General features: G+C 45.4%; 1 protein-coding gene across 1 annotated transcript in view; it reads left to right on the forward strand.

Moving 5' to 3' along the window:
* Window positions 1–15155, forward strand: part of LOC149369694 (uncharacterized) — a 56745-nt gene that overhangs the window by 34596 nt on the left and 6994 nt on the right. Inside the window, exons 8-9 of the mRNA XM_089576120.1 lie at window positions 863–1074; window positions 3108–3302. Coding sequence (XP_089432246.1) covers window positions 863–1074; window positions 3108–3302 — 407 coding nt within the window. The remainder of the gene's footprint in view (window positions 1–862; window positions 1075–3107; window positions 3303–15155) is intronic.

Raw genomic sequence — 15155 nt, forward strand, 5'->3', positions numbered from 1 at the left:
GAAGTTACACCTAGTAAAGCCAGTTATGGAATACATCAAGTCATCAAGAACGTTACATTGATATAATTTTGTGGCGCCTTCGTATTTGACACACGGCAGATAACTTCATTCTTGCTAATAAATCGAAACCAACATGCGCACTCTGCGGAGAAATGGTCATCACAAACCACATATTAATATCCTGTACAAAACTTGATCGACTTAGAAAAAAAACATTTCCGAAAGTTTTTTGACGAGCACATCCCATTACTACCTTGCTTATTCTTAGGGAAAATGCCCTAGTCAAAATCTCTGCCCTTGTTTCGTTCCTAAAAGATGCAAACGTCCTACACCTGCTGTAGTGTTTGGCCCATGATGCGTCCTTAGCTGCTTATGTGAGCAGTGGGAGGCTGCGCTGGCCAACTTGAACCTAGTGGCATTACGATTACCCGCGATCTACGACAAGCAGAGCGTACCCCAGGTCGCTGAAGGAATCCACTTACGCTATCGCGTAGTACACTCAAGGCGGAAATAGTGTCCCCTCAAGTTTTACAAAACGATGGCTTCGTCCTGAAGGCGCGGAGCATGAACATATCTGGAAATCCGAGTTCTTTTCTGTCTTTATGCGACGGAAATTCCTTATTAATGCGTGAGAATAATAGCACGTCGGTTTCCAGTCAAAATACTAAAATTGTGCGCTGGATTTTCTTTTCTCGTGCTTCCGTCTTGGTTCGTTTGCGCAATTGTTTTGAAGTTGCCGCCTGTTTGTGTCCACTTGTAATATAGCTTGAGGTTTGAACGAACTGGCTGGCTAATTACGGTTAAAATTCATTGGCGCTGCTTCAAAAATCGACCAAGAACAGGTTCTTCCCCATTTTTGCAGGGTTACATCTGAACGAGGAATACATGCAAGTGCTTTGTGACTGGGTTGGGCGAAGCCGGCGTCTGCACACGCTCGAGATAGCATTGATGGACGGAGGAGACATATTGATCCTGCAAAAGCTTTCCACAATTCTGCAGGTCAGTTACACGCTTACGTCCGTATGCGTGAGCCACTGGACAAGGGATGAAGCGGCACTGTGCGCCGTGAACCTGGTAAGCAGCTTATGCTTGGCATGCACGTGTCTATAAAATTTCTTCGATAGATGTTCAGTTTGATATGGCTGTCAGCTTTGTTTTGGTTTGGCTGTCGATGGTGCAGCAAACTCGCCTAGTGAACAATCGCTATCTGATGCCGTGAATTTTTGCATGTTCGTTTATGGCGTATGTCCAATAACTTCGAAACCACTTATAAGGTTTAGTACAACGTACAAGAGCGACGAAACAAAATTCGAACAGCGCGGCGCCCGCGCACCGTTTTTTCAATTTTTTTGTCCCCTGAGTGGTAAGAAAAATACATCGGAGTGATCCTAGAATGTATTGTGGACAATTCTAACTTCATTGCTACTACAGAAATAAACCGTGATGAAAAATATTCGAGCAGCGGAGCGCGTAGGTGCCTCGTTGTACGCACTTATTTTCATCGCCCTTGTACCTGCTCCTTGTTACTCCATGTACACTGTTCGTTAATCATGACATCACAGGACAACAATCGCATGAGCTGCTGCGCATGAGCTTTGCAACAGTCTACAGCAGGTCCCAGAACTTTCAAAATTCAGATGGCACCCCGTGGTCCACTGCTTACTGATAATATTGCCGCGAATGTTTGTAGCGTTTGTTTGTTGTGTTTATTTGTTCATGCTTCAAGGCTGCCGGCACGCCGCTTTATCGCTTCGTTTGTGACGCAAGACGCGCCTAGAATATCTCGATTGATCGCATCCAGGCGGAGCCGATTCTACTTTGTGCCAGAATGTTCTAGTAACTTTCCAAGCTTTATCTCGAATGTTCGCTATCAGCTTTAAAAAGAGCACAGCCGACAGCGGCGGGCATTCTGTTCGACGACCGCCGAGCACGCAGGTTGCTACGCCGCCGAGGAGTGATTCAGTTCTTTGCGGACGCAAGTCAGCCCAAATGAAGAGTTCCGTTTCGTAGACGCCCTCGTTGTTTTCCTGTTCGCCGGACTGCAGTCATCACTACGTGATAATATCTGTATCTTGAAGACCAGCCCGCTGGACAAGAGCGTGGTACTTGGGCATCAGACATTGCCGTTCTCTCATCAGACAGACCTACAATGGCCACATGACCTCGCGAGACACTCTAGAAAACTTGCCCTCCTCTCACAGTTTAAGAAAATTCCGACTGGCTAGCATGTAAATAAGTTTTCAGGTGGTTCACTGCAACGCCGTCCTGGACGACAGCCTATGACCGGTGCATTGCATGAGGACTGGCCGCACTGAAGGGAACAGTGAGGAGAATAGAAGCTGGCCTATGTCAATGTGGTACCGCGTCGTGATTACAAATATTCCACTCTCACCGAAATCGGAGCGTTTATAATCTAGAAACGTCAATAAAAGGGAATACAAGTGTCGCTCTCACCGGCGAATTTTTTGTGCGTAGTTTTCGTGCGGATCCCAGATGCTACGCAATTCCGTCATTTTATTCAACGTGGTCGTAAGGCATAGTTTTCGGTAAAGACGTCAACAGTGTAAATTACTTGGCGGGATAATGTACAAACCCTGTTTACTCGTCCATTAACGTCTTTTGCTGCCGGACGAACGTCTCCGTACTGAAAAGAAGTGTGGAAAAACTGTTACTGAAAGCAGTAGGTGGATCAAGTTGTAATCACAGTCCCTTTAAAGACAGTGCGGTGAATTCGCTCACGCTCGAAAGGACTATCTGCTCACATCGAAGAAAAATCGCCACAGCGTTTCAGAATTGACCCTGACATGATGGCAAGATGATAGCGCTAGCTGAATAGTGCCAAAGTTCCAACACAACACAAGGTTGGTTACAGCGTTCTAGCGCGTGTACGTCTAGCTCACCGGTTACTGCTACTGCTCGCCGACAGGTGGCCACAGGATTTGGCGGCTACGCCGTTCTGCGCCTACAGTGATACTCTTCATACCGCTTTAGATCCCTGACCCAGCAACTGTTTGCCGCCTTCGGGCACGCCTGGCCATTCGCTCGCACCGAATGTCCGCCAAGGCGAGTATGTGCTACAAAGTACCTTCCCCGTTTTACCCTTGCAGGTTCGGCGCAACTACGGGCTCGTCCAGTGCGCGGCTGGGTTTATCCTTGGCTCTTCAATGAAGCGCGCTGCGGTGGCCTTCGAACAGGTATCGTGGCATCCGAAGATCTCCACGGTTGTCCAGCGCATGGGGTCTCTGGGTGAGGCAGATGCCGCGCTGAGGATCCGAGAGGCCGCCCGGCGTCTCCGCGACGAGGTAAGCGTGCACAGAGTGATCATCTTGTGGATCCTAGGCAAAGAAGCCGCCTCGGTCGCATACGGTGTGGTACACACCGTGCTCCGGCAGTTGCACTTCGATGGAGACTGAATGCTAGAGGACTGTGTAGTGTACGATGTCAGTGCACGTTAAAGAACCTCAGGAGCTCTGTTTCTTGACTACGCTGAGTAGTGCAAAGGATAAAAGATGCCAATGACTGGACGTGGCGCAACTGTGAACTCAAGGTTTATTTGAAAAAAATTAATGGGCATATGAAAGGAAATGCGAGCCATCACTGAGCCTGCGTGTCGCTTTTTTTCCGTTGACAACAGTGTGAGCTGCTAAAAAAAACACAGCTCACATAGCCCTCCCATTCGGTGACAGTGCCACTTAAGGCGTACTTCTGCAACCTTCGCATGGATTGGCGCTTGTGTTGGAGAGAGTGAGAAGGAGCTTGTTGAAAAACAGCTCACGCAGTTGCTAGTGAAAACCGGCGCCATACATTTTCAGTGAAGGCTTCTATTTCCATTGATATGCCCTTTTTTGAATAAAGTTTCAGTTGATAGTTGCTCCACGTCCAGTCGACTTGTTTTGCCCTTGTAACTACTCCACCCAGTCAAGCAACAGCCCAGTGCAATACAAACTAACCTTATTTTCGACCACCAGGTGGTCCAATTTATCTGGCGCCTCAACTACTGCGTGCCTCATAGACTGAATCGCTTTTGGATGTTGAACGCTAAAGCACCAAACCAGACTAAAACCAAACATCTTGCTCCTGTGCAGTGCAGCTTGCTTTCGACTATGAACAAAGCTTCTGAACGTTGTGGGCAATGCCGTCCCCTTTCTAGAATACCTATTAACTTACGACGTATTGGATATTTAGAAAAAACCGACGTCTCACAACGGCGAAAGATCTACGGAGAAAGATCGGCAGCAGGGAAGCTGGTAGTTCGCTCCGTTGTGTAAATAGTTCGCCGGCACTTGTTACTACGTAGTTGCCGGAGTGTAACTGATATGCGTTAGATGTGTGTTACATGGATGGTCGCAGGTTAACGGCGCAGCAAAGTGTCAGTGCTGCTGCAAAAATATGCGTTGTGTTATATGCATTGTCACATGATAACGGTACAAAAAGCAGCAAAGTGTCAGTGTTGCTGTAAAATATGCGTTACGTGTGCATTACATGGATGGTTACACGATAGCGGCACTGAAAAGAAGCCAAGTGTCAATGCATGAGTTTCGTGGTGCAGAGAAAGACAGTGAAAATGGGAGAAAAGGGTTTAGTAGGACGCGTGCATGATCCTGAGAGCGCATTTGTTATCACGCCGCAATCCTATATTCCCGAAAAGGATTTCTTCCTTGACTTGAAAGGCCTATGTAAACACAAAGCGGTCATATTTGTAAAATATTGATGACTAGATAAGACTACAGGGCACATTTTGTGCGGTGAAAATTTTGTGCATGCTGTATACTGACAGGCCTTATGACAGCATGCATGTTCGGTGATATCCTGCTTGATATTCATGTAGAGGGAGGTGAGATGCTTTAATTCAAATGCCATTGGTTTATTATGTCTTTTAATTTCGTTATTTTAAAGGAACCGTGAATATAAAATGTACGAACTGCACTAAACTATGCATAGATTCTCAGAATAACATCACGAAATAAACACCTCTGTTATCTAATCGTTACTACTTGTCTTCCTCAAATAATATCCGCCAATATACCCCAAGCAACCAGCCCAAAACTTTTTAAATTTGAAGAGATGTGGCACAGACCTCGTATATAGGACACATTACCGAATATTGCACCGAGCCAAGGACTCATATGATATAGTTTCGCAATGTCTGTGGTCTATCGTACACAATTCATCAAGAGAAAAGCACCAGGAGAACACATTATGTAAAAATATCTGACACTAAAAGAAAAGTATGACAGCTACACTGATTTTAAAATAAATGATTCAAAAACTGCAGTTTACGTTGGAAGTGCAGAAGTAGAGGAAAAAAAAAGCTTACTCAGTGTTCATCAATATCTAGAGCCAGTTGTTAGGTTGTCATTTCTGGTGTTCAGAAAATATTAGACGACCTCATTCAGAACAATATTATCTGCACTGATTATCCCAGCTTGCTATTAAGCACTACACTACAGCAATGCGGTCACAATGTTATTTCATAATGTGCACGTAATACAACAATGATGACAATGCGAGGTCGTAACACAAAATCTGCTGGGTCCATGCGCTGTACAAATTCGCAACAAGGACGTCCAGAAATAAACAAGGCTCATAGAGAATGCATGAAGCTTTTTTGGTTGTATTCCCATCTTTCACACTTATTTACACGCAGCTTTGTTGTTAAAACGAAGTGAAACCCACACATGTGAACTATGCGGATGTGTGGGGACCCTCAAGCACGATTCTATAGGGGCCCGTGTATAGTGCGATTTCAGTGCACGTCAGAAAACCACAGGCGGTCGAAATTTCCGCAGTCCTCCACTACGGCATACCTCATAGCCTGAGTCGCTTTGGGACGTTAAACCCATAGAGTTTCTTACTATTACCTAGAGGGAAAGCTGGCGGCGCTGCACTTCAGCCGCCATGGACGCCCAAAGCATCATGGGGCGGTGAGCTACTTGTTGCGGCACAGTCGTAATTTTTCGGGAACCCGGAGCGGCACTACTAAGACGTTTCATTTCGAAAACGCTGTTCGTGTGTGCGCAGACGACTTTCGCGCGAACGCAGTAGGCAAAACCCATAGTAGTGAAAACGCGACGACACACGACGCCAATAAAAGGTTTCACTTTTCCGAAATGCCATTAAAAAACGTCTTATAGTATTTAAGCAACAACATCTTTTTTGAAAACATACTTCCTTTTAAAAACGCGCCTGTTAATTACGAAATATTAGTTTTTATAGTGTTCACTACTTGGCCAATAGGAGAGCGAGTCGTCTCTTATTTTGGGCAAACTTTGCACTTAAATGCTTTTCTGCTCGTTTGTTGCAATCGCTAGACAAGATATTGAATGTTAGGACGTTTGTAGTTATCAAACAGTCTTATTTTTCTATTATTTTTTGGCCAAAAGTTGCAGTTCCGCAACAAGTAGCTCACCGCCCCATGATGCTTTGAGCGCCCATGGTGGCTGAAGTGGTCTCGAGGGGTCGCCATGCAAACTCCCATAGACGGGCTGCCAGCTTTCCCTCTAGGTAATAGTAAGAAACTCTATGGTTAAACCCCAATAAACCAATCAAACCAGATTATGTGTTCATGCAGAAAGATGGAGAGACAAAGAAAAAAATACCCCTGACAGTTTAATGCCGAGCACATCCGGTTACTCCTTAGGTTACTCGTGCGAGAAAAAGAACTTGTTTCCTCCGTTTTTACGTTCTTAAAGGGCCGAAACGCCGCCGCGGTGGCTCAGTGGCTATGGTGCTCGGCTGCTGTCCCGAAAGACGCGGGTTCGATCCCGGCCGCGGCGGTTGAATTTCTTTGGAGGAGAAATTCGAGGCCCGTGTACTGTGCGATGTCAGTGCACGTTAAAGAACCCCAGGTGGTCGAAATTTCCGGAGCCCTCCACTACGGCGTCTCTCATAGCCTTAGTCGCTTTGGGACGTTAAACCCCATAAACCAAACCAAACCAAAGGGCCGAAACGTGTGTTAGATGCTCAATCATATTTCCAGAATGCAACACATTACCTTGCGTTTGCCGCCTGATGGCCTTGGTTGCCTGATTGGCGTAAAGCAAAACACACACAATGATTTTAAATGCGCTCTAAAGAAGGCGCCGACCGTCCGCCGCTCCTCTTCCACGCTGGCTGTTGTAAAACGCCAGACAGCGATTTATTCTTGCCTCTGATTTAATCTTCTACACCATTGAGAAATAAGACTTTATCACACGTGCTGCCGCCACCGACATACAGGGGCGATTTTATCGTGAAACTATGATTACCTTTATGCTGACACCAGAAGGTATCTTCCATACAGCCGCCATATTAAAAAGCTATCGTCCACAGAGTCGCCATAGTACACCGATTGAGGCCCTCCTATAGGTTTGTCGAAATCGCCAGTAGCGGACAGTCAGTTGAATTCCGGAAAGTGTGCCTGGGTCACGAGCGTGATGCGCTCTTACGCAAAAGACACAACACTGTAAATTCAAGCTGACAATTCGAGTAAAAAAGTATTTAGGTGTAGGGTGCACAACCTGGTCTTCGTTATCACGTTCGGCTTTAAAGGTGCACTGAAGAGGAATCTGAACTCGTCTTTTTGCCGCGGGAACTCAATCTGCACGTTCCGAGCATTCTTAGAAACTACGATTTATTGCCCTGTGTGGCTGATTTTCCTAACTAAATCGAATTAACGTCCGGCTCCCGCCTTTTTTTTTAATTCTCCCTCGTACGGTGGGCGGAGTCGACCAACGCGTGGAGTGCCTTTCAGCCAGTCCCGCGGGGGCTTGCCGCTCTGCCATCGGCGGAGTAATACGTAGTAGTCCGTAGAAGCAAATAGTCCGCGCGTATTTTTATTTCTGCTGGCTTATTTTGCGGCTATATTATCTGCGAATGCAACTATTTCTTCACGGAAACCTACAAACCGAAATAAAGCGAAAGCAAAGCCTCCACGGAGCTGGCTGCGAGGCACTCCACGCGTTGGTAGACTCAGACCATCGTACGAGGGAGAATTAAAAAATACAGGCGGGAGCCGGACGTTAATTCGATTTAATTAGAAAAATCAGCCACACAGGGCAATAAATCGAAGTTTCTAAGAATGCTCAGAACGTGTAGATCGAGTTCCCGCGTCAAAAAGACGAATTCAGAATCCTCTTTAGTGCACCTTTAAGAGACCTCTCGTGATAACATTAACTGATTAAGCGAACGCCCCTGCTTAAAATACACCTCTGAAATGCCGTACAATGAGGAATTGCAGTTGATTTTTTAATTTTGCTTAGAGATACTGCTGTCTCGGAATGAGACATTGCAGGAGTGGTTACATAAAAATTAAAATCACCATACGCAAATAAACACTTGTTTCAAAAACTGTTGAGGTGGTAGCTGTCGCAACGAGCCATCAAGTTTATTCCACATCACAACAGTGTGCGGGCAAAAATAAAATTCATGGAAATATCGTGTAATGTTTATAGGATCACTGCGGCGGGTCACATGTGCAGAATGAATGTGTTGCAACAGTTTTCAGCAGGTGGATATCAATGAAATCTGATTGTAGTTGGAAATTATTTGCTTGTTGCCTGACTTCGGGATCGGAACAATAATAGCGGCCTTCGAAATTCGCGGGAATGCTCTGAAGTCGAGTGCTTTTGGAAATATAATTGTCAGATAACGTGCACACCATTCTGAACACCTTTTTAAAATCATGTTAGGAATGCTATCCGGGCCAGGACTTTTGGTAGTGTCTATACTAAGAGGTTATGAATTCTAGAACTCGGTATTTCACTATTTGGGAACGATGGTGATGAATAATTAGGGACAAAGGGCGGATCAGGGCAACCATCAATGCAAAAAAAAAACATATTTAAAATACTGAATGCTTCCGAGATCTTTTCACCGTCAGAACAGGGTTCATTTTCAATGACACGAGTTGGGAGAAGGCGGGTTGATTGTCTTCCAAAATTTATATGGGTTCTCTGTAATAAATATAGACAAAATATTGTTGTAATAGAAGCCTCTAGCTTGATGCATCTTAGCTTTGAGTTCTGGCTTTAATGTGCGTAGCAGTAGATCTCGGCCACTTTTCTCACACCGGCATCGGCGACGAAATCGCTTTATGCTACGAATAAGCTGTATTATCTCTCTGTTATACCATGCATATCTAGGATTGCGTTTCACACACTTGCTCGGTACAAACTTTCGTATGCACTCAGACACAATCGCGTAAAAATTTTCCACGAACATGTCCACCCCACAGACTTTCCTAGAAAAGAGAAACCGCACGCATCAAAGAACCAGTACGCACAGAAATAATGACATCGTCGTCAGCATTCCAAAAATCGGTGACAACTTTGTATGCTGTTTTTTTAGGATTGCATCTAACAGAAAAATTTACAAAGACTGCATTATGGTTGGACAGGCCTGTTACAACCTCACATCTAAAATCTTCACGCATCAAATCTGGTGTGACAAAGAGAAGATCGAGGATGGAGCACTGTCTAGTGCCGCTATCAACAACTTGAGCCTGCCTTTTAGCTATTGTCATCTCAACTGAATATATTCCTTCAGGCCTTAGCAGTACGTCTGACCACTCGAACGTCACCGAATACGGTATGGTTGTCCCGTGCTTGCAAATGGCATTGTTGAAACATTGCGGCGACGTTATCAGAGGCAACTGCTTTTTAGGCTCTGCTTAGCCTAACAACAGCAGTATATGAAAACTAATCACTGGCCAATTTTGTAAGAAACCTTTTCAAATGAAGAGAGTGTATTCCGAAAAAGATTCTACAGCTGCCTGCCTAGCGAGTAGCCTGGTATTGTTACTAGTGGTTGGTGCATGTCCATACGCTCATAATTTTAAGACATGTAAAGCAAATGCCTAAGTCACAGTGCAAAATTGTTTTTTTTTCACACCCGCCCTTCCACTCCACTCCCATGCACTCACAAACGTGGACTAAGGCACCGGTTAGGACAGCTTCACACCTCCTGCAAAAGTTGTGGGCATTTGTCTCAGGACTCTAAGATTGGTTTCGGCAAAAAACTTGGGGGGGGGGTCACTTATTTCCGTTACATGCGTCAATGTGATAGCGCAGGCCCTCGTTGCGCACACATAATATTGCAGTTGCCGCCGCCAGCCAGCACCCGGCCACGTAATGCATGGCGTCGCACTCCACGCCCACCAATCAGCGACGCCCAGGCGCAGCTGCCAGCGGCCGCCACGCTCGCCTACACACTTGCGGCACGTGTCTTCTCACCTGACTGCTCACCTGAAAGACGCGGGTTCGATTCCAGCCGAGGCGGTCGCATTTCGGTAGTGGCGAAATGCTGGAGGCTCGTGTAATGTGCATAGTTCAAGTTAAAGAGCCCCGTTACCATTCATCTTGTATATAGATCATCAGATAGATAGGCCATCATCATCAGAGATCCTTTCACAGTAACCTTTTACTGATATGTATCAGCAGCTTCTTTGAGTCATTATTGATGCTGTATTTTCTTGTCTAAACGTTAAAGAACCCCAGGTGGTCGAAATTTCCGGAGCCCTTCACTACGGCGTCTCTCATAGCCTTAGTCGCTTTGGGACGTTAAACCCCACAAAACCAAAACCAAACCAACAATTTTTGAATGTCAGGAGGAATACTCGTAGCAAATGTCAATGGGCAGGTGGTGACAGCAATGACATGGGGAAGGCCGTTCCAGATGGTAGCTTTTTGGGGAAAAAATGAGTCAGCAAACGTAGCGGTTCCAGTAAGGGGTCGAGCATCATAAAATGCATTTATAGTGCGGAGGGATATGCGTTAAGGTGGTGCTAGGTATGGGGGATGATTAACCGAACTGTGGAATATCTTATTTAACAGGCAAAGGCTAACTTTATGACGACGAGTGATTAAGTTCAAAAGTTCAGACGTTTTAATGCTGTTACGCTGGTACTGAAATTGTAATCAGAGTGAATGAATCTTACAGCGCGATTTTCCAAAGCCTCAAGGGCGTTAGCTAGCAAGGGCGTTAGCTGACGTTATATAGTGATATGAGTGCGCAAGGAAAGATGACTGCTTAAGGTCAGGCCAAGATATTTATAAGATTGTACAAGTTGGAAAGAAGAATTGAGGACAGTAAAATTAAAAACGAGAGGCTGTTGCGACGGTGGAAGGAGACAAGTTAGCATTTGTTAGCATTTAACTTCATGATCCATTGATCGCACCAGCGATGAACGTGATTAATATAATTTTGAAGAGCTGCTTGGTGGGATAGGGTGGTTATTGTGCGATAGATTGCACAATCGTCGGAAAACATACGCACGTTACCTGTTAGATGCGTTGGTAAATGGTTAATAGAGATTACAAACAGCAGTGGACCAAGGACAGAGCCTTGTGGGACGCCTGATGTTACTGCAAGGGAGGTAGAATTTTGGTTGTTAACAAAAAGAAACTGGGAGCGGTTTGTTAGAGATTCCTTGATCCACGCAAGAACGTTTGGAATTAAATTTTATCTTCTCTATCTTTAGTAGGAAACGTGCATGAGGTATGTTGTCAAAGGCTTTAGCAAAATCCAAGAAAAAGGCATGAGTTTGGACATTACGATCAAGATTAGTATGCAGATCATGAACGAAAAGTGCGAGCTGTTTTTGGCAAGAAAAGTCCTTGCGGAAGCCATGCTGTGAAGAATGAAGAACCTTATTATTATCAAGATAGTTCATAATTTGGGAGTAATGGCATGTTACATGATTTTACAAGGGACACTGGTTAGAAAAATGGGGCGATAATTGAGGGGAGAATATTTGTCACACCTGATTTGTGCACTGGGAAACCTTCCCCACTTTCCAGTCATCCGGTAGGCTTGCTGTAGCAAGAAATTGTGTGAAAAGAAATAACAAATATTCAACAGTGATGTACTTAGTGTTCTTTAACAATTCCGAATTGATTTCGTCAATGCCAGCTGATGACGAGAGCTTCACATTTTTATTATAGACAAAGTCCCATCATAAGAGAAGGACTGACAGGGTAAAGAGGGAAGTAAGGGAATAGGCAGTGAAGGTAGTAGGGCGCCAAATTCATGAGTACAAACAGAGGAAAACGCAACATAAAAAATTGCAGCACATTGAGCGCCACTGACCCTCTCTCGGACTGTGTCGGTAAGGATAATAGCATGGGTCTGAAGGGTTTATTATTTGCCAGATTTTTTTTTAGGTAGTTGTTAAGCAGTATAGTAGGCGTCCTCGGCTGTGTATTATCTGTTTCAAGCGCAGGTGCTTTGGTTTAATTTTGCCACTCGAAAAAGGCGCTTTTTCTTTCATTCTAACCGTTTCAATCAAGCCGCAAAACACTCTTTCGAATCTTCTGACTTTTTATGTTTCTGTCCTGCCTGTAAAAATCCCGCCGGGGATTGACAGTATTTTTAAATAAACAAATAAATAATAGGTAAATAAATAACCCTCAGCCTGACTACGTCCACTGGTGGACAAAGGCCTCTCCCATGTCTCTCCAATTAACCCCGTCTTTTGCTAGCTGCGACCTACGTATCCCCGCAAACTTCTTGATCTCAAACGCCCACTTAACTTCCTGCCGACCACTGCTACGCTTGCTTTCTCTTGGAATCCACTCCGTTATCTTAAAGACCAGAGCGGTTATCTTGACTTCGCATTACATGCCCTGCCCAAGCCCATTTCTTCCTCTCGATTTCGACCAGGATGTCATTAACTCGCGTTCGTTCCCTCACCCACTCTGCCCGCTTCCTGTCTCTTAACGCTAGATCTATAATTTTTCTTCCCATTTCTCGCTGCATTGTCCTTAGCTTAAGCTGAACCTCCTTTGTTAGCCTCCACGTTTCTGCTCCATAGGCGAGTACCGGTAAGATACAGCTTTTGTGCACTTTTCTCTTGAGGGATATTGACAAGCTGCCAGTCATGATCGGAGAGAACCTGCCATATGAGCTCCACCCCATTCTTAATCTCCTAGTTATTTTCCTCCATGATCCGGATCAGCGGCCACTACCTGCCGTAAGTAGACGTATTCCCTTACCACTTCTGGCACCTCCAAGCTCATTGTGAACTGCTGCTCCCTCGCGGGACTGTTCCACACTACTTTGGTCATCTGCATGTTAATTGTATGACCTACCGTTCTGCTCTGCTTGTCTAAATCATTGATCATCCTCTGCAGCTCACCTCCTCACAATGCCATCATCCTGACAATGTCAAGACAATGTCACCAGCGAATCGCAAATTGCTTATGTATTCTCCATTACCTCTTTTCCCCATATGTTCTCAATCGAGGCCTCGGAACAGCTTCTGTAAACAGGCGGTGAATAGCATTTGTGAGATCTGTGTTTTCCGGCCTGACACTTTTCCCTATTAAGCAAACAAGGGAAGGGGTATGAGGGGCTCGTTATAAATATGAAAGAAGCCAACAGCCACAGAAACCAAGGGGCACAGGGGATTTCTAATCTATTTTTTTTTATTTTGTGGTGTTGATCAATTTAGAATATTACTGAACATGTTATCGCTTAAAGCTAATTGATTAGAAAAGCAGAAGAAAAAACAACCACTGCCGCCGGTGGGATCCGAACCCACGACCTCCGAATTACGCGTCCGGTGCTCTACCTCTGAGCTACGGCGACGGCTGTCAAATCTTCTGCTTTCGGGGGTATTTATGTTTACAAGTAACCTAACCTTGAGAGTGTTCATCAGCGCCACCCACGTTCATAAGCGGCGGACGTAGAACGTCCTGAGATACCGCAGGTGTGACGTAGAACGCCATCGAACGGAGAGGGTGGAAGCTGCGTGAGAACCCTCTTTATGCTTCCTATGGCGTCAAGGCTGCCAGAACCGAGGCCCTCGCTAAGCAATTAAGCAAACAAGGGAAGGGGTATGAGGGGCTCGTTATAAATATGAAAGAAGCCAACAGCCACAGAAACCAAGGGGCACAGGGGATTTCTAATCTATTTTTTTTATTTTGTGGTGTTGATCAATTTAGAATATTACTGAACATGTTATCGCTTAAAGCTAATTGATTAGAAAAGCAGAAGAAAAAACAACCACTGCCGCCGGTGGGATCCGAACCCACGACCTCCGAATTACGCGTCCGGTGCTCTACCTCTGAGCTACGGCGACGGCTGTCAAATCTTCTGCTTTCGGGGGTATTTATGTTTACAAGTAACCTAACCTTGAGAGTGTTCATCAGCGCCACCCACGTTCATAAGCGGCGGACGTAGAACGTCCTGAGATACCGCAGGTGTGACGTAGAACGCCATCGAACGGAGAGGGTGGAAGCTGCGTGAGAACCCTCTTTATGCTTCCTATGGCGTCAAGGCTGCCAGAACCGAGGCCCTCGCTAAGCAATTAAGCAAACAAGGGAAGGGGTATGAGGGGCTCGTTATAAATATGAAAGAAGCCAACAGCCACAGAAACCAAGGGGCACAGGGGATTTCTAATCTATTTTTTTTATTTTGTGGTGTTGATCAATTTAGAATATTACTGAACATGTTATCGCTTAAAGCTAATTGATTAGAAAAGCAGAAGAAAAAACAACCACTGCCGCCGGTGGGATCCGAACCCACGACCTCCGAATTACGCGTCCGGTGCTCTACCTCTGAGCTACGGCGACGGCTGTCAAATCTTCTGCTTTCGGGGGTATTTATGTTTACAAGTAACCTAACCTTGAGAGTGTTCATCAGCGCCACCCACGTTCATAAGCGGCGGACGTAGAACGTCCTGAGATACCGCAGGTGTGACGTAGAACGCCATCGAACGGAGAGGGTGGAAGCTGCGTGAGAACCCTCTTTATGCTTCCTATGGCGTCAAGGCTGCCAGAACCGAGGCCCTCGCTAAGCAATTAAGCAAACAAGGGAAGGGGTATGAGGGGCTCGTTATAAATATGAAAGAAGCCAACAGCCACAGAAACCAAGGGGCACAGGGGATTTCTAATCTATTTTTTTTATTTTGTGGTGTTGATCAATTTAGAATATTACTGAACATGTTATCGCTTAAAGCTAATTGATTAGAAAAGCAGAAGAAAAAACAACCACTGCCGCCGGTGGGATCCGAACCCACGACCTCCGAATTACGCGTCCGGTGCTCTACCTCTGAGCTACGGCGACGGCTGTCAAATCTTCTGCTTTCGGGGGTATTTATGTTTACAAGTAACCTAACCTTGAGAGTGTTCATCAGCGCCACCCACGTTCATAAGCGGCGGACGTAGAACGTCCTG

This window comes from Amblyomma mixtum, chromosome 1 (assembly GCF_055824585.1).
Source record: "Amblyomma mixtum isolate Tamu chromosome 1, ASM5582458v1, whole genome shotgun sequence".
NCBI lineage: Eukaryota > Metazoa > Arthropoda > Arachnida > Ixodida > Ixodidae > Amblyomma > Amblyomma mixtum.